The following is an 18523-nucleotide window of genomic DNA, read 5'->3' as shown; positions in this document are numbered from 1 at the left end:
CTAGGATACTCTAGAAAGGCCCATTCCAGAGAAGACTTTCTCTACCAGGTTCATCAAAGCATCCCTTCCCAAATGAGAGGAGTCATGGAGTGATTAAAAAAATTTCCACTGTAATGCTCTGGGCAGTAGTATTGTTTTTCCTTAATCCACCGGCCATCAGGGCCTTTTTGGTATCCCCTAGTTCTAGCCCGCTGTATTTCCTTGATTGTGTACTGAGGTGACGAAAGCGGGTTGCGGGTTGGTACCTGGGGGAGCAAGGCAGCCCAGGTAAAAGGGGTTTTACAAGAACTACTCTCTTTGCCAGGTTGTTTCCTTTTGTTATGTCTGAGTTTCCTTTCTGATGTCCCTTGCAGTGAGTAACTGCCACCTCCTTGGAGTCTTGTATTGCCTCTGGGAGTTCTAAGAGCTCCTGGCAGTGCTGGATTGGGGAATCCTATGCAGTTAGGGGTCCTCTGTGCTTCCAAATGGCAGCATATGCATGTAATACCAAAAAATACATACTTAGAATCGCTATAGATATTGATCCTCTTGTCTCTCCCTAGCCTGAGAGCTTGAGCTAGAAGTATAAGCTCGGCTTTTGGTGCTGAGATTTGAGGTGGCGGGACAACAGCTTCTGTGATCTTACGTAGATCTACTATGGCGTACCCTGCCTTCTGGACGCTTCTTATATATAGCTACTTCCATCAGTAAACCAGACAGCTTCAGGGTCATCGAGAGGCTGGTCCCTAAGGTCAGGTCTACTAGAGTACACCTGTTCGATGGTCTCAGTGCAAGAATGAGGTAATTCCTCTGGGCTTTCTATTGGTATAAGGCTGGCTGGATTTAGGGTCTGACATACCTTAAAGGTCACTTCAGGAGAGTTAAGAAGGAGGGCGTCATATTTTGTGACAGGACCTCCAGTCAGCCATTGGTGTCCCTTAATTTCTGGTATTCCCTGTATCGAGTGTGGCGTCAATACCTCTAAGGGGTTGACCCATGGTGAGTTTTTTGGGGTTTTTTGGGGGTTTTTTTGGTTTTTTTTTTTTTGCAGTACACGGGCCTCTCACTGCTGCGGCCTCTCCCGCTGCGGAGCACAGGCTCCGGACGCGCAGGCCCAGCGGCCACGGCCCACGGGCCCAGCCGCTCCGCAGCATGTGGGATCTTCCCGGACCGGGGTACAAACCCACGCCCCCTGCATCGGCAGGTGGACTCTCAACAACTGCGCCACCAGGGAAGCCCCATGGTGAGTTTTGTGGCCTCTTCAGTTAGCAGGGCTGTGGCCGCTACAGCTCTCAGACACATCCCGAGGCCACTGGGTCCAATTGCTTGGAGAGATATGCCACCGACCATGGGATTGGTCCCACCTTTTGGGTGAGAATTCCCAGGGCTATTCCCTGTTTTTCTGAGGTAAACAGAGTAAAGGGCTTGTTTAGATCTGAGATCCCTAGGGCTGGGGCACTAGTCACGACGGTCTTCATCTGATCAAATGCTCTTTGTAAGTTGCCCATCCAATCTACAGGTTCTGTGTCTAGTCCCTTGAAGGCCTCATATAATGGCTTTGCCATGAGACCAAACCCAGGGATCCAAATCCTTCAAAATCCAGCCATCCCTAAGAAGGTTCTGAGCCGTCTCTTTGTGTGTGGTGGCTGTCAGTGGAGGACTGCCTCCTCACGCCGGGTCGTAAGGGGCCACTTTCCCGGGCTTAGACCACAACACGTCCCGGGTAGGTGACTCTGCGGGAGGAGATTTGGGCTCGGGGTACCTTTTACCCCGAGCCCAGGAAACTGAGGGCCTGTACAGTGTTTTGGTCTGAGGCTTCCTCCGAGGGGCTGAAAATAAGGAGGTCACTTACATAGTATAATAATGCCCACATCTCTAATGTAAGTTCCTTAAGTTCCTTTGCTAGGGCGTTGCCAAACAGGTGTGGTCTGTCCCAGAATCCCTCGGGAAGGACAGTCCAGGTATATTGTTGGGTCATATTGGTGTCTGGATCAGTCCATTCAAAGGTAAAAAGGTATTGGGAATCAGAGTGAACAGGTATACAGAAGAAGGCATCTTTAAGATCAAGGACTATAAACCATGCTGTGTCCTTCGGGGTCTGAGTAAGGATCGCGTATGGATTGGGAACAGTCAGATGGAGAGGAATCATAGCTTCATTTATGATTTGAGGATCTTGGACCACTCTATAGTCCCCATTTGGTTTGAGGATAGGTGGGATTGGAGCATTACAAGGAGACGGGCCTGATACCAAAGGCCCACATTTGATGAATTTTGAGATCCGGGGCTTGAGTCCTTGTCGAGCCTCTGGTTTTATGGGGTACCGACACCTGGAAGGGAAGATATTAGCCTCCTTTAAAAGATGATTTTTAAGGAGTGGCAAATTTTGCCCATCCTGGGATTGATTCCCTGATTCCCAGACCTGTGGATCTGTACGTTTTTCAATTTCTGGGGAAATATTAGGGGCCGGACTGTCCATGTCTTGTACAATGCATAGTCCAGCCAAAAATAGGCCTTGGTTTTGGTTTTCAGGGAGAGTAAAAGTTGCCCCCAAGGCTGAAAGAAAGTCTCTTCCCAATAATGGGCTAGGGCATTCAAGCATGACAAGAAACTTGTAAGTTATAAGGGTCTTTCCCCAGGTGCAAAGTAGAGGAGTGGTGAGAAGTTTCAGCTTTAACCTACCTTCTACCCCAATGATACAGCAAGTTTCAGGGGCGAGAGGCCCAGCGTGAGAAGTCAGGACAGAGTAAGTGGCTTCCCTGCCCACTGGAAACTGGACAAGTTTACCTGCCATGTCAGTGGTCACCCATGGTTTCTCCCTTGTGATTATGACTGTCTTCTCAGGAGCCTTAGGAGGTCCCAGGTCTCATCAATCAACCACTGACATGACTGGCAAGGGGGAATTTCCCTGCTCCCTTTGGAGCTGAGGGCCCTTCCCTGCTCCAGTGACCCATCTTCTTACAGAGTGGGCATGGCATCTTGGGTAGAGGCTGGGACCTATTTCCTGGGCATTCCTTGCTCCAGTCTTTGGGGCTCCCACAACTAAAACAGGCTCCTTTACCTGGTGGAGCCTTCTGGAAGTACCTTTGGGGTGACCAGGAGGTGGGTTAGGTCCTGCCATAATGGCTGCCAGAATCTTGGCTTGCCGATGGGCCCTTCTCAAGTCACACTGTTTCTTCCTTTCTTCCTCAGCCTGGTCTCTATTATTTATTTATTTATTTATTTTAAGTTTTATTTTATTTTTTTATACAGCAGGTTCTTATTAGTCATCAGTTTTATACACATCAGTGTATACATGTCAATCCCAATCACCCAATTTAGCACATCCCCCCACCACGGTTTTCCCCCCTTGGTGTCCATACGTTTGTTCTCTACATCTGTGTCTTAACTTCTGCCCTGCAAACCGGTTCATCTGTACCATTTTTCTAGGTTCCACGTACATACGTTAATATACAATATTTGTTTTTCTCTTTCTGACTTACTTCACTCTGTATGACAGTCTCTAGATCCATCCACGTCTCAACAAATGACTCAATTTCATTCCTTTTTATGGCTGAGTTATATTCCATTGAATATATGTACCACAACTTCTTTATCCATTCGTCTGTCGATGGGCATTTAGGTTGCTTCCATGACCTGGCTATTGTAAATAGTGCTGCAATGAACATTGAGGTGCATGTGTCTTTTTGGATTATGGTTTTCTCTGGGTATATGCGCAGTAGTGGGATTGCTGGATCATACGGTAATTCTATTTTTAGTTTTTTAAGGAACCTCCATACTGTTCTCCATAGTGGCTGTATCAGTTTACATTCCCACCAACAGTGCAAGAGGATTCCCTTTTCTCCACACCCTCTCCAGCATTTGTTGTTTGTAAATTTTCTGATGATGCCCATTCTAACTGGTGTGAGGTGATACCTCATTGTACTTTTGATTTGCATTTCTATAGCAATTAGTGATGCTGAGCAGCTTTTCATGTGCTTCTTGGCCATCTGTATGTCTTCTTTGGAGAAATGTCTATTTAGGTCTTCTGCCCATTTTTGGATTGGGTTGTTTGTTTCTTTAATATTGAGCTGCATGACCTGTTTATATATTTTGGAGATTAACCTTTTGTCCGTTGATTCGTTTGCAAATACTTTCTCCTACTCTGAGGGTTGTCTTTTCGTCTTGTTTATGGTTTCCTTTGCTGTGCAAAAGCTTTTAAGTTTCATTAGGTCCCATTTGTTTATTTTTGTTTTTATTTCCATTACTCTAGGAGGTGAATCAAAAAAGATCTTGCTGTGATTTATGTCAAAGAGTGTTCTTCCTATGTTTTCCTCTAAGAGTTTTATAGTGTCTGGTCTTACATTTAGGTCTTTAATCCATTTTGAGTTTATTTTTGTGTATGGTGTTAGGGAGTGTTCTAATTTCATTCTTCTACATGTAGCTGTCCAGTTTTCCCAGCACCACTTATTGAAGAGACTGTCTTTTCTCCATTGTATATCCTTGCTTTCCTTTGTCATAGATTAGTTGACCATAGGTGTGTGGGTTTATCTCTGGGCTTCTTCCATTGATCTATGTTTCTGTTTTTGTGCCAGTACCATATTGTCTTGATTACTGTAGCTTTGTAGTATAGTCTGGAGTCAGGGAGTCTGATTCCTCCAGCTCCATTTTTTTCCCTCAAGACTGCTTTGGCTCTTCAGGGTCTTTTGTGTCTCCATACAAATTTTAAGATTTTTTGTTCTACTTCCATAAAAAATGCCATTGGTAATTTGATAGGGATTGCATTGAATCTGTAGATTGCTTTGGGTAGTAGAGTCATTTGCACAATGTTGATTCTTCCAATCCAAGAACATGGTATCCATCTGTTTGTATCATATTTAATTTCTTTCATCAGTGTCTTATAGTTTTCTGCATACAGGTCTTTTGTCTCCCTAGGTAGGTTTATTCCTAGGTATTTTATTCTTTCTGTTGCAATGGTAAATGAGAGTGTTTCCTTAATTTCTCTTTCAGACTTTTCATCATTAGTGTATAGGAATGCAAGAGATTTCTGTGCACTAATTTTGTATCCTGCAACTTTACCAACTTCATCAATTAGCTCTAGTAGTTTTCTGGTGGCATTTCTAGGATTCTGTATGTATAGTATCATGTCTTCTGCAAACAGTGACAGTTTTACTTCTTCTTTTCCAATTTGTATTCCTTTTATTTCTTTTCCTTCTCTGATTGCCATGGCTAGGACTTCCAAAACTATGTTGGATAATAGTGGTGAGAGTGGACATCCTTGTCTTGTTCCTGATCTTAGAGGAAATGCTTTCAGTTTTTCACCATTGAGAATGATGTTTGATGTGGGTTTGTCATATATGGCCTTTATTATGTTGAGGTAGGTTCCCTTTATGCCCACTTTCTGGAGAGTTTTTTGGTTTTTTTATTGTTTTTTTGTTTTTTTTTTTTTGTGCGGTACATGGGCCTCTCACTGTTGTGGCCTCTCCCGTTGCGTAGCACAGGCTCCGGACGCGCAGGCCCAGCGGCCACGGCTCACGGGCCCAGCCGCTCCGCGGCATGTGGGATCTTCCCAGACTGGGGCACGAACCCGTGCCCCCTGCACCGGCAGGCGGACTCTCAACCACTGCACCACCAGGGAAGCCCTCTGGAGAGTTTTTATCCTAAATGGGTGTTGCATTTTGTCAAAAGCTTTTTCTGCATCTATTGAGATGATCATATGGTTTTTATTCTTCAGTTTGTTAATATGGTGTATCACATTGATTGATTTGCATATATTGAAGAATCCTTGCATCCATGGGATAAATCCCACTTGATCATGGTTTATGATCCTTTTAATGTGTTGTTGGATTCTGTTTGCTAGTATTTTATTGAGGATATCTGCATCTATATTCATCAGTGATATTGGTCTGTAATTTTCTATTTTTGTAGTATCTTTGTCTGGTTTTGGTATCAGGGTGATGATGGCCTCATAGAATGAGTTTGGAAGTGTTCCTTCCTCTGCAAGTTTTTGGAAGAGTTTGAGAAGGATGAGTGTTAGCTCTTCTCTAAATGTTTGATAGAATTCACCTGTGAAGCCATCTGGTCCTGGACTTTTGTTTGTTGGAAGATTTTTAATCACAGTTTCAATTTCATTACTTGTGATTGGTCTGTTCATATTTTCTATTTCTTCCTGGTTCAGTCTTGGAAGGTTATACCTTTCTAAGAATTTGTCCATTTCTTCCAGGTTGTCCATTTTATTGGCATAGAGTTGCTTGTAGTAGTCTCTTACGATGCTTTGTATTTCTGCCGTGTCTGTTGTAACTTCTCCTTTTTCATTTCTAATTTTATTGATTTGAGTCCTCTCCCTCTTTTTCTTGATGAGTCTGGCTAATGGTTTATCAATTTTGTTTATCTTCTCAAAGAACCAGCTTTTAGTTTTATTGATGTTTGCTATTGTTTTCTTTGTTTCTATTTCATTTATTTCTGCTCTGATCTTTATGATTTCTTTCCTTCTGCTAATTTTGGGTTTTGTTTTTTCTTCTTTTTCTAGTTCCTTTAGGTGTAAGGTTAGATTGTTTATTTGAATTTTTTCTTTTTTCTTGAGGTAGGCTTGTATAGCTATAAACTTACCTCTTAGAACTGCTTTTGCTGCATCCCACAGGTTTTGGGTCATCGTGTTTTCATTGTCATTTGTCTCTAGGTATTTTTTGATCCCCTCTTTGATTTCTTCAGTGATCTCTTGGTTATTTAGTAATGTATTGTTTAGCCTCCATGTATTTGTGTTTTTTACATTTTTTTCCCTGTAATGCATTTCTAATCTCATAGCGTTGTGGTCAGAAAAGATGCTTGGTATGATTTCAGTTTTCTTAAATTTACTGAGGCTTGATTTGTGACCCAAGATGTGATCGATCCTGGAGAATGATCCATGTGCACTTGAGAAGAAAGTGTAATCTGCTGTTTTGGGATGGAATGTCCTATAAATATCAATTAAATCTATCTGGTCTATTGTGTCATTTAAAGCTTCTGTTTCCTTATTTATTTTCATTTTGGATGATCTGTCCATTGGTTTAAGTGAGGTGTTAAAGTTCCCCACTATTATTGTGTCACTGTCAATTTCCTCTTTCATAGCTGTTAGCAGTTGCCTTATGTATTAAGGTGCTCCTGTGTTGGGTGCATATATATTTGTAATTGTTATATCTTCTTCTTGGATTGATCCCTTGATCATTATGTAGTGTTCTTCCTTGTCTCTTGTAACATCCTTTATTTTAAAATCTATTTTATCTGATATGAGTATAGCTACTCCAGCTTTCTTTTGATTTCCATTTGCATGGAATATCTTTTTCCATCCCCTCACTTTCGGTGTGTATGTGTCCCTAGGTCTGAAGTGGGTCTCTTGTAGACAGCATATATATGGGTCTTGTTTTTGTATCCAATCAGCAAGCCTCTGTTTTGGTTGGAGCATTTAATCCATTCACATTTAAGGTAATTATCAATATGTATGTTCCTATGACCATTTTCTTAATTGTTTTGGGGTTTTTTTTGTAGTTGCTTTTCTTCTCTTGTGTTTCCCACTTAGAGAAGTTCCTTTAGCATTTGTTGTAGAGCTGGTTTGGTGGTGCTGAATTCTCTTAGCTTTTGCTTGTCTGTAAAGCTTTTGATTTCTCCTTCCAATCTGGATGAGATCCTTGCTGAGTAGAGTAATCTTGGTTGTACATTCTTCCCTTTCATCACTTTAAGTATATCATGCCACTCCCTTCTGGCTTGTAGCGTTTCTGCTGAGAAATCAGCCGTTAACCTTATGGGAGTTCCCTTGTATGTTGTCGTTTTTCCCTTGCTGCTTTCAATAAATTTTCTTTGTCTTTAATTTTTGCCAATTTGATTACTATGTGTCTCGGCATGTTTCTCCTTGGGTTTATCCTGTATGGGGCCTGCTGCGCTTCCTGGACTTGGGTAGCGATTTCCTTTCCCATGTTAGGGAAGTTTTCGACTATAATCTCTTCACATATTTTCTCTGGTCCTTTCTCTCTCTCTTCTCCTTCTGGGACCCCTATAATGCGAATGTTGTTGCGTTTAATGTTGTCCCAGAGGTCTCTTAGGCTGTCTTCATTTCTTTTCATTCTTTTTTCTTTATTCTGTTCCACGGCAGCGAATTCCACCGTTCTGTCTTCCAGGTCACTTATCCGTTCTTCTGCCTCAGTTATTCTGCTATTGATTCCTTCTAGTGTAGTTTTCATTTCAATTATTGTATTGTTAATCTCTGTTTGATTGTTCTTTAATTCTTCTAGGTCTTTGTTAAACATTTCTTGCATCTTCTCGATCTTTGCCTCCATTCTCTTTCCGAGGTCCTGGATCATCTTCACTATCACTGTTCTGAATTCTTTTTCTGGAAGGTTGCCTATCTCTACTTCATTTAGTTGTTTTTCTGGGGTTTTGTTACTTCATCTGGTACATAGCCCTCTGCCTTTTCATCTTGTCTATCTTTCTGTGAATGTAGTTTTTGTTCCACAGGCTGCAGGACTGTTGTTCTTGCTTCTGCTCTCTGCCCTCTGGTGGATGAGGCTATCTCTGGTCTGTATTGTTAAAGACACTGAAGGCCGTATCCATAAGAAGGTTGAGAGGGGTTTGGGGACCCAAGGCAAGCTTTTGCAGCTTCCTATGGATGTCGGGGGCCAAATGGTAAATGAAGTAAGTTGCAAGCACAATGCGTCCCTCAAAAGCACCTGGGTCCACATTTTTATAGGGAATCTACCAACCAGGCCCGAAATAGGGCTGGATTTTTGTCCTGACCTTGAGCGATCTCTTTAACCTCATCATATTTGACAGGTTTAGTTATGCACCGTCTCATCCCTTCAGTGAGGCAAAGGATCATGTGGTCTCTTCTAGGGATACTAGGTTGGCCTGGTTCATAGTCCCAATTGGGATCAATCAGTGGCACTGCCGTCATGCCCACAGGGTAATAATTGGCTTGGACGATGTATAATCCATCCGCATATGCTTGAGCATGCACCCAAATACGGGTCTTTTCCTCACGGGTGCAGCAGTGGGAAATGGCAACATTCAGGTCCTTCCAAGTAAGGTCGTAGGAAAGCATTAGTCCCTGGAATTCTTCAGTGAACTGGCTAGGATCCTCTGAGAATTGGCGTAAGTGAGTGCAGCACTGGTTGAGGTCAGACAAAGAAAGGGGGTGCAGACTCTGGTTATCCCCTGAGGTCTGCCTGTTACTTCTTAGAGGAGGCAAAGGAGCTCTGGCTGCACTTCTGTTATGGAAGGATAAAGAGGCTTATATGGTGCTGGAGGGGCTGAAGATGGCGAAAGAGGACTTGGGTCTTCTGTCCGAGACTTATTTTCCTGCAGAGATACTACCAGAGGGGGTTTTTTAATAGTCTGAACATGTCCCAACCTGCAAGGTTCCCTAACACAGGATTTGCATAGCTCCAGGTTCTCTCTTAGGGCCATGAAGGCCTGAACATAAGGAATCTCTGTCCGTTTTCCATGCCTTTTGCAAAAAACTTCTAACTGTAGGATGGTATTATAGTTGAGGCTTCCATTTTCTGGCCAGATCTCATCATCCTCAAGTTTATACTGGGGCCAGGCTGTATTACAGAAGAAGATGAGCTTTTCCTGTTTAAAAAAATCTAGAGAAAACTTGTCCCAGTGACTTAGAATGCACCCTGAGGGGATGGAGGAGATGCTTCCCATCGATCCTTCAGGGAGAGAGGGCTCCTGTGAAAGAGAGGAGCACTACAATTAGGATGTCCCTTTAGGGGTTCCCTCTGTCAGGACGGCTACAGGCATCCCTGTTCACCTAGTCTTGTCAACTTTGGCCAATGTCAGGGTGGTGGCCCTGCCACATGGCAACTCTGCCAGCCCCAGAGTCCTGGGGCCTGTGTCCTATCCTGACATCTCTGGTACCCAGGATGAACGACCTTCCTGAAGGTTTCTCTATAGATTCTCTGACCATTGAGTAATCCATGTGTTCCAGGGTGTCTTCCCCTGGAACAGACGTCTTCATAGTTCCAGAAGCTATTTAGGTCCCAGTCCCCTTTCTCTAAAAGGGTGGTCAGGATCTGAAAACAGGCACTGGCCACTAAGGGAGGTGGTATGTAGGACTGTGTCCAAGTCTCCTTTCTGTTATCTAGGAAAGTCTTAATTTCCTTTCATTTACAGTCCAAGTAAGGCTGCATTTTATATTTCCTCAAAGTTGAACCTGATCACAGTTAATCAAACGGTCCGTGTCCCTGGCTGCCTGTGAAAATGGCTGGAAACTTTTCTTGACATACCCTATGCATATGCAATAGTGAAATATGTAGGATCTGGCAGCTAGGTTGGAAAACGCCTGACAAATTTCTTCCCCCCATTTCCAAGGAAGTAAGACACGAAAATAAGAGCAAGATAGAGACAGACACAGAGACAAAGATAGTCAGACATAAGTGGACCTAAAATAATCCTGTGGGGATAGCCACAGGAAAGGGAGGGTGTTATGTTTTAAGCTTGTGTGCCTAAAAACGTTGCATGGAAGTTGTTTTAAGGTGGGTGGACAGACCTATCTTCTCTCTAGTCCCTTCCATGACCCACATATCCTTACACGGCAGGAGTCTTGTGGTGGCAAGCACCCTGGTGTCTTATATATGCTTGACCCATGCCCATGTATATTGCAGCAAGCAGGTCCAAAAGGTGACAGGCAAAGGGAGCGAAAGGGAGAGTAATGACAAGAAGTCAGGCAGTGGCTCTCAAGCACAAGTGAGATGAGAGGCTAAGACTTGCCAGGGAAAGGAGGAGGGATATTTGACCTCCAAATAATTCTCCTGGCTGGCTTACCACAGATGTGGCCAGAGGGTAGGTTCTTGTTTCCTCACAGAATGAATTCAGAGACGAGTTACAAGAGGCCAAGTAAGCAAAGCGAGGATTTATTGAGAGATAGTAAACTCTCAGGAGGGAACACGGGCAGGCTCAGGCAAGCTAAGGCTCAGCCCCTTTGATATGACTAATGGTAGGCCCTTTTTACCCTCAGATATTTTGGTGGACACCGAAACCAGTGAGGTCACTAAGTTCCTAATTAATCAGGATAAGTCCTAAAGGTGATTTCAGAGTCTGGAAATCAGGTTTGGCCGGCCCTAGCCAAGAAACTCACCCCATCTCTCTTGAAGTTCATATCCCATCACTAACGCAGCGTCCATGCTTGGATCTCACCCCTCACATTAATATTTCTAACCAATACCAAGTACTCATTCTCAAGTGCAATGAGTCTAGCCTGTGTTGCTGCCCCTGCCCCTAGTGGCCAGTGGAAGAGGGAGGGAAAACGCCAGTTGTCCGGCATTTACAATATGGCCCTCCTGAGGCCTACAGAAAAGTCCCCACACCTCACGACCCCTCTTATAACAGTGGTCTCTCTCCTCAAGCCTCATGGGTACACCCTCTTGGGCAAACCACGTACAGGAATGGCTCAGCTCCTCAGAAGTGCGCCAGGCATGCACTCCCCCAGACGCCTGTCCCTCTGCGGCCTGAACATAAACCAGCTGCCTTCTCAGAACAACCCCAGCTCTCCTTCCCCTCCCCAGGATTGGCTGTGGCCTTTCCTTGGATAGATAATGCCCTGCTTGCGGGACAGTGCACGCTAGGCCAACTGAGTAATCAGATGAACCTAGGTGTAACCATCCATAATATCTGCCACTCCTGAAATAAGAGGCTGATGGGCCTCATCCTGGCAGAAACTGTAGCAGCTGTTGTTTGGTGGCCCCATGGGCGGCTTTGCCTACCTTGAGGCAATGCTTTGTAACCTGCCAGATATTCTGTCTACTCTGGCCAGGACCATGGGAGATCCCCCCTTTATTTCCTAGCAAGTGTGGTGATGGATAATAGACTGGCCCTGGACTCTCTGCTAGCTGAACGGGGAGGGGTATGTGCAGTAATCAAAAAAATGTGCTGCACCTCCATCAACACCACTGGCCAGGTGGAAGAAGATATCCAAAAGAGACATGAACAGGCCCAATGGCTACACACTTGTGGAAAGGGTAACCCCAGTGCCAGCTCCACATGGACTGCAGTCAGAGGGGTATCACCAAACATGACCTGGTTCCTACCCCTGCTTGGACCTCTGACTGCAATAATATTTTTGCTAATTGGGGGATCCTGCCTTTCTAATCTCCTGTTTGTGAAGTCTGTTTCTTCAGGTCACAACAGTGTCACCTACAGATGATGGTATGCCAGTGATATCAACCCATCCTGCATGAACATGGGGGCCATCAACATCCCCTGGACAGGGCTGCAGCCTCCTTCTACTCCCCACTCTCCATCTCTGCCACTGTACATGACCCTGAGACCTCCTATCTCCGACAGGGAGCAAGGTGATCTGGACCCCACTGGTAGGGACAATGCCCCTGCTCAGCTTGAAGCAGCTACAGAAGACGGACCATCGACCCTTCGACCTTAAAAGATTTTAAGGGTCCAGACTCCTCGAGGGGGGAGACGTTAGAGCAGGCAGTTAGCCAGACATGAGCAGAGGAGGGAGGCACAGGTCACGTGACAGGAGACCAGAATACATCTTGCAATGACAGGGGTTCTAGGGGCAAACACAGGAAAGCGGGAACCTCCGGGCTGACAGGAGACCATATATCTTGTGAAGACAAGGGTCCTAGAGGCAAACAAAGAAAGACAGGCACCTCCTGGTCGGAATGTAACCTTTTGCTCATTATGCCCTCATTACAGTAGAATTAGCATTGCAACCAGAGCAGTACCCATCATGCACCGGCACCATGACAGATCCGAGCAAAGCCAAATAAGGACAGAAACTCCCCCTCCTCTCGGGAAGGTAGACCTGGGATGAAAACCAGGAAATTACCCCCCAAACCCCTCCCTCCTTGATGAATATTCCACCCAATCATTTTCACACCCCGTATAACCAGCTTGGCGAAAGGAACTCACTGCTGCTCACCTGAGCCTGCCTGCGCTCCCTCCTGAGTTTGTACTGTCACTCAATAAATCCTTTGCTTACTTGGCCTCTCAGTCTCAGCTCTGAATTCTTTCTGCAAAAAAAACAAGAACCTACCCTCTAGCCACTCGAAGACAGCCACAGACAATTCATAAGCCAATCAGTATGGCTGTATTCCAGTAAAACTTCATTTATAAAAACAGACAGCCAGCTGGACTTGGCCCCTGAGCGGTACTTGGCTAAGCCCAGATTTAGATCTTGGCATTTCATTTCTCCTACATCTCAACTTCACCTCCTAGATTATTTTAGTTGCTTTCTGAGGTTTCCTGCTCTATTGTGTCTTCCTGGGGCTCCGGTGTGTACATTGCAAACTGCACTGGATGATGTACCATAGTTTAAACAAGTGTAGGATAATGTCTGCTGCTAGGTTTCCCATCTGTGTCTAGGATTTGATTGATTTTTACAGAAATATAGTTGATTGATTGCAGGAAATAACGTTCCAGTGACTGTTAGGTATCTTTGCATCTGTGTTGTAATCGTAGCATGGAGCCTCTCATCCTTAATATGTTTTGCATTATTTTATTACTATTATGTTTGACTACGTTGAGGCCCGGCTTCCAATTCTCACCCCCTTCCATCTTTTGAGTTTATCACTGTCAGCTAGCAGAGCTGAATGCAATCAGTGGATTTGGAGATGTTCCTAAGTGCCTTCTTTGCAAATCATTTGTAAGAATAAGACCAATCTTAACATTAGTTCCTCTGTGCTTTTCTGTCTGCCTTTTTTTCCAGAACTGTACCCATTTAATCAGACCCTTTGTTACTGTCTTTCTGAGCCACTTTTCTATTTCTTCTGAAACATTCCCCCAAATCTGTAGTGATTCAGTCTTTTAAATAACAGAAATTTAAGTAGATGTTACAGTTAATGTTTTTTTCCCAACGTATTCAACAGTGTGCTGGTGAAGAATTTCAAGATGTGTCATTTTACCCACTTGTATTGTACATGGGCTGTGGCATCTTTTAGTACCGACTCTACAGTTTTTTGTGTAGTGAAAGCTGGGTGTGAAGAGTGAAGCTGGGAACAAATCTGCATTTCCTAGGGTGGGTCCATGTTGGGTCTTGTCAACCCAGCGTCTCCACAGAGAGCTTGAAAATCTGTAAAAGTCCAAGTTGTGATCCCTGTGCAGTCAGTTCTCCATGTTAAACATCAAGACTTACCTGCCCTGCTATGTGCCTTTTACATAATAAATGTGTCAGATTCCTACTGTAATATGAACATATGGCCACAGTCTAGCTCTTGACAAGATTCTCACATTCATTGATTGGTGCAAAATGCTCATGTGAAAGGTGAAATCATGAAGTAAAGGTTGACTTAATTGCATTGGGTCCAATGGAAGGAGCACTTGTACCATAGTTGAGATCTCACCTCAAGTCCTCTGCTAGGTGACCTTAAGCTGTTCACTTAACCTCTGTGCTTCCTTCTGCTGGCTGCTTGCTTTGCAAGGTTGTTCTTATGTGGATAAAATGAGATAATTGAATTGAAAGGAGGTAAGAACATAAAGCTATACAAAGCTGGTGATAGTCAGAATGCTGTTCCTGTATTCCTAAATGGACATTACACCAGCCCTGCAGGTGAATGAAGTCAGGGTTCTGGCTGGACCCCTGGCCATCTTAAAGGATATTCTCTTCTTTTCCTTCTGTGCCTGCATTCACCCCCCACCCTTAGACTGTCCTGGAAGTCAGCACTCACCTCGATGCCCCCTGTCCCTGGTACATACATTATGTGATCATACTGCTAGACAGCCTAAGGGCTGGGTCATGGGCTTGCCTGCTCATATCTCCCCATCACCAAGGCTGCTTCTCAAAAGGGACGTCTGGCTTAGTTCCTAGATAATTGGCAAAAAGTGAAGGGACTTGTAAAAAATAAGCCCTCTGCAGGGTCTGCTGCTCCATTTGGCCTCGCTATTGGTCCAAATTGCACATGTTGGGTTTTTTTTTTAATGGACTGATGTAAGTGTCAAGGTGACGTTTGACACTTCACTGCTCTAACATTGCAGAGAGTAAAGTTATCAGATCAGCCCGTAGAAGCAAAAGAAGATTACACTAAGTTTAACACTAAAGATTTGAAGACTGTAAAGGTATGTGTCTGGGTGCAGCAGCATACTCTTGAATTCTGTGGCTGATGCTGCATGGGGACTTCGAGGAACGGTTGCATGCTTGATTGTGATTTTATCATTTTAACCATGAAGAATTATTAACTTGCATTTCCGTGACTTAAGAATTAATTCAAAATTGTGAATGATCATGAAAGTGTCAAGCAAAGAAGACTTTTTACAGATAAAGAAAGGCAGTATAGTTGTTAGCAAGAGTGTGCCTAAACTTGGCAACATATTCAGAGGGATAGGGTGGGGCAGAGGAGGGGGCTCCAAAGGTAATTGTTTGTCGACTCTACGGCCCAGTCGCGTCCCAGAAATTACGATGATGACAACAATTAGTAACAACTCCATAATTCAGCAACCACCCTAGCAAGTATTTTCATAACATTTCTGACTGATTTATCCTATACATCATCATAAATATTATACATACATAGCTTTTAAATTTGGCATATATATATATAGTTTGGGGTTCTGCCTTTTTCATTTAGCTCTATGATGTGAAAATGTTCATGTCATTAAGCTTTCTTTGAAAAATTATTAACGGTTTCGTGATATTCAGTCATGTGTTATTTTATTTCACCACAGGGAATATAGTCTATTTAATCATTCTCCTATTTTTGGACACATAGGTTACTTCTGCTTTTTTGTTTTTATTTTGATGAAGTGATAAACATTCTCATTTATAGTCTGCATCTCTGACTACTTCGTTAGACACAATTTAAAACTAAGAGTAAAGGCTTAGAAAACATGAACTCTTTCCATGATTACTGATATACATATATATAGCTAAAATGCTTTCCCAAAATGTGGCAGAAATTTGTACTCCCAGCCATTATTGCTGATGAGTGTTCATCTCACATTCTTGACAACATCAAGTATTATTTTTATTCTTGAAAAATTTGCCTAAGTAGGCTACTTTAGGTAGAAAGGTTGTTTTTCCAAATGCTTATTGCCTATCTACATTTTTGCAAATTGTCAGTTCATGTTTCTTGCCTGTTTTTATATTGGAATAGTAATGTTTTTCTTGTTGATTTGTAAGAGCTCATTCTAAATTCAGGCTGTTAACACTTTTCATGACATATAGGATACAGATAATTATCCAGTTTGTTTAGGCTTTTCATTTGACTTTTGAACTATTTTAAGTTTATCTGAGGATTAAATATGGAAGTTTTTTTAATGATTTTCTCATTATTTTTATGCTTAGAAAGACCTTGCCTGCCCCAAGATAGGTTAACTTCCACCTAGATTTTAAGAACACTTACTCTCCTTAGATTTAATGTTTTCTAAAAATTGTATTCTTTAATCTACATGTAATTTATCAGGGCATGGGCTATCAGGAGATAATCCAACTTGAGATTTGGCTAAAACAGCGGTGATCTCAGTGCTTTCTGTAAGCGGGGACATTGAGTTTCTCTGTGAGGAGTATTTCTGCCCCACCCTTCTAAGTGCTGCTTCCCATTGTATCCACTTGGGCACCGCACCAGTGAGATAAGAGGTTGGACCAGGATGTCAGTTAATTGCAGGGGATGGAGGATAACTTGTCTCAGAGACTGTCACTTTTCCCCATCCAGCCAAAATATAAGCCTACTAAATTATAAGTGACAGAATGTAAAAAGCAAATTTTTAGGGATCATATATTGACTGTGCCCTTAAAAGATACCTTGGCAATGGCTCTCTCACAGTTCCCAGGGAGACAGATGATTTTTTCTTTGCTGATTCCCATCATTTATGCTTTTGCTGAACACTGAAGTAAAATCAACTGCTATTTCCCTTCTGCCAGTGCTTGTTATAGGACATGGCAAAACAAAACAAAACAAAAACAGTGACCAGGAAGAGATAGAATTTTAAAAGGCAGAGTTATTTGGAGTCAGCTTTTTAGAAAGTATTTTTTTGTTGGAGGAAAAATGGGACAGCTATCCTGCTGGTCCTGGATGCTTTGCAATACAGGTTATCTTTTGAATATAATAGCTTTGTCCTTGGTTTCCCATAGAGCCTATGAATAAAATCAGATGGTAGATTGTTGTGAATTATTCATCATTTGGTAATACAAGGCTGTAATTCCTCCCTCTGACAATTGCTGCCTGTGTCAGTTCCATTGTTTGTGTTATTTCACTTAATACACCCTCCAGAATTATTTCCCCTAAAGTAAACCGTTGGTTGTAACATTCCACTCCTTAGAAGGCGGCAGTTTTGTCTCCTGCCTCTTTTAACATATTTTGTCTCTTAGATCTGAATTCTGAATAGAAATCAGAACTTTAAAAAAGAATCACTCCCTTATGAAGTATGTCAGCAGCAAATGCTTACCTCCCTTAACGAACCTTGAGACATGCATGGTCTTGTTTGATTTGCATGTATGATTTATAATTGTTACATTCATAACAATTTTTTTCTCTTATTTTCACTAACAGAAAAATAGCAAAATGACTGCAGCTCAGAAGGCTTTGGCTAAAGTTGACAAGAGTGGAATGAAAAGTATTGATTCCTTTTTTGGTGCAAAACATGTTAAAAAAATTGGAAAGATTTGAAACTTTGAAAATAAAATCAAACAAAAATATTTGCCTTCTACATGTCCCATTTTCATCCTTCCTCCATTCCACTGTACTTCCTAACCCTTAATTACCACCTTTTGAAAAAAAGTAGGAAGGAGGCAATTTTCAGATTCACTTGAACATTTCTTTGTGTTTGATTTTTGTGTTTCCTAAACAAAATACGGGAAAGTAATTGTGTAACTTCATGGCTTGTGGCCTTTGGAGTTTTGTTTGACATCATGAAAAGTAATCAAGTGAATAGAATTAACCTCTAGCATCACAATTTCCTCAATAAACTGATGTGTGACAATATTTGAGTGTATGCCTGTTATTTTATGCAACTTTGCACATGGTAGCTATAGCAATATGGTTTTCAATATACTGAGAGAAATATAACACAACTATCAGATAAACTACTACTTTTTAAAAGCCTTTAGTTTTTGGTAAATCTTTTGTTTAATGTATTTTCTGTTTTATGAATACATGTTCTTTGCAGAAAATAGAGAAAAGTATAAAACAAAAATTATAATCTCCTGACTTTTCATTACCTGGAGATAATATGGTGCATTTTCTTCTATAATAATTTTTAAAGGAATTATAATAGTAATTTTATAACCTTTTTTCTTGACATCATTTTGTGAGCATTTTCCCAGGCTACTATTCTTCGTAAATATACTTTTTTAATGACAGTAATTTTTAATTATTTGAGTATTTGATTATTTAATGATCATAGTCCTATTTCGGACATTTGTATTATTTTTAAACATTTGCTATTGGAAGAATCAGATTCTATGTAAATATTTGTCCATATCTTTTATTGTTTTCTTAGAATGGATTTTTAGATGTGGGCTTACTGATTCATAACTGAGTTTTTCAAATATATACTTTTAGGAATATATTTCACAGAAAGGTTATATATAGTATCTTGCACTCTAACAAATGATGGTATGAGTTCTTATCTTACTAGCTTTGAATAG

At 42.1% G+C, this 18523-nt stretch overlaps 1 protein-coding gene across 5 annotated transcripts in view; it reads left to right on the top strand.

Annotated features, from left to right (window-relative positions):
* Nucleotides 1–18523, top strand: part of RNASEH2B (ribonuclease H2 subunit B) — a 105177-nt gene that overhangs the window by 69582 nt on the left and 17072 nt on the right. For 3 of the 5 annotated variants that reach the window (XM_060079801.1, XM_060079802.1, XM_060079804.1), the window contains 2 exons: nucleotides 14917–14997; nucleotides 17427–17858. The exons of 1 other annotated variant lie outside the window; for it this stretch is intronic. In XM_060079801.1, the coding sequence (XP_059935784.1) occupies nucleotides 14917–14997; nucleotides 17427–17543 (198 nt within the window). In that variant the 3' untranslated portion in view covers nucleotides 17544–17858. Of the gene's footprint in view, nucleotides 1–14916; nucleotides 14998–17426; nucleotides 17859–18523 lie in introns of those variants that run through there. One more of the 5 variants, XM_060079803.1, reaches the window with a different exon arrangement.

The sequence above is a fragment of the Mesoplodon densirostris genome, chromosome 17, assembly GCF_025265405.1.
Source record: "Mesoplodon densirostris isolate mMesDen1 chromosome 17, mMesDen1 primary haplotype, whole genome shotgun sequence".
Classification (NCBI taxonomy): domain Eukaryota; kingdom Metazoa; phylum Chordata; class Mammalia; order Artiodactyla; family Ziphiidae; genus Mesoplodon; species Mesoplodon densirostris.
This window is presented reverse-complemented; position numbering and strand designations above follow the sequence as displayed.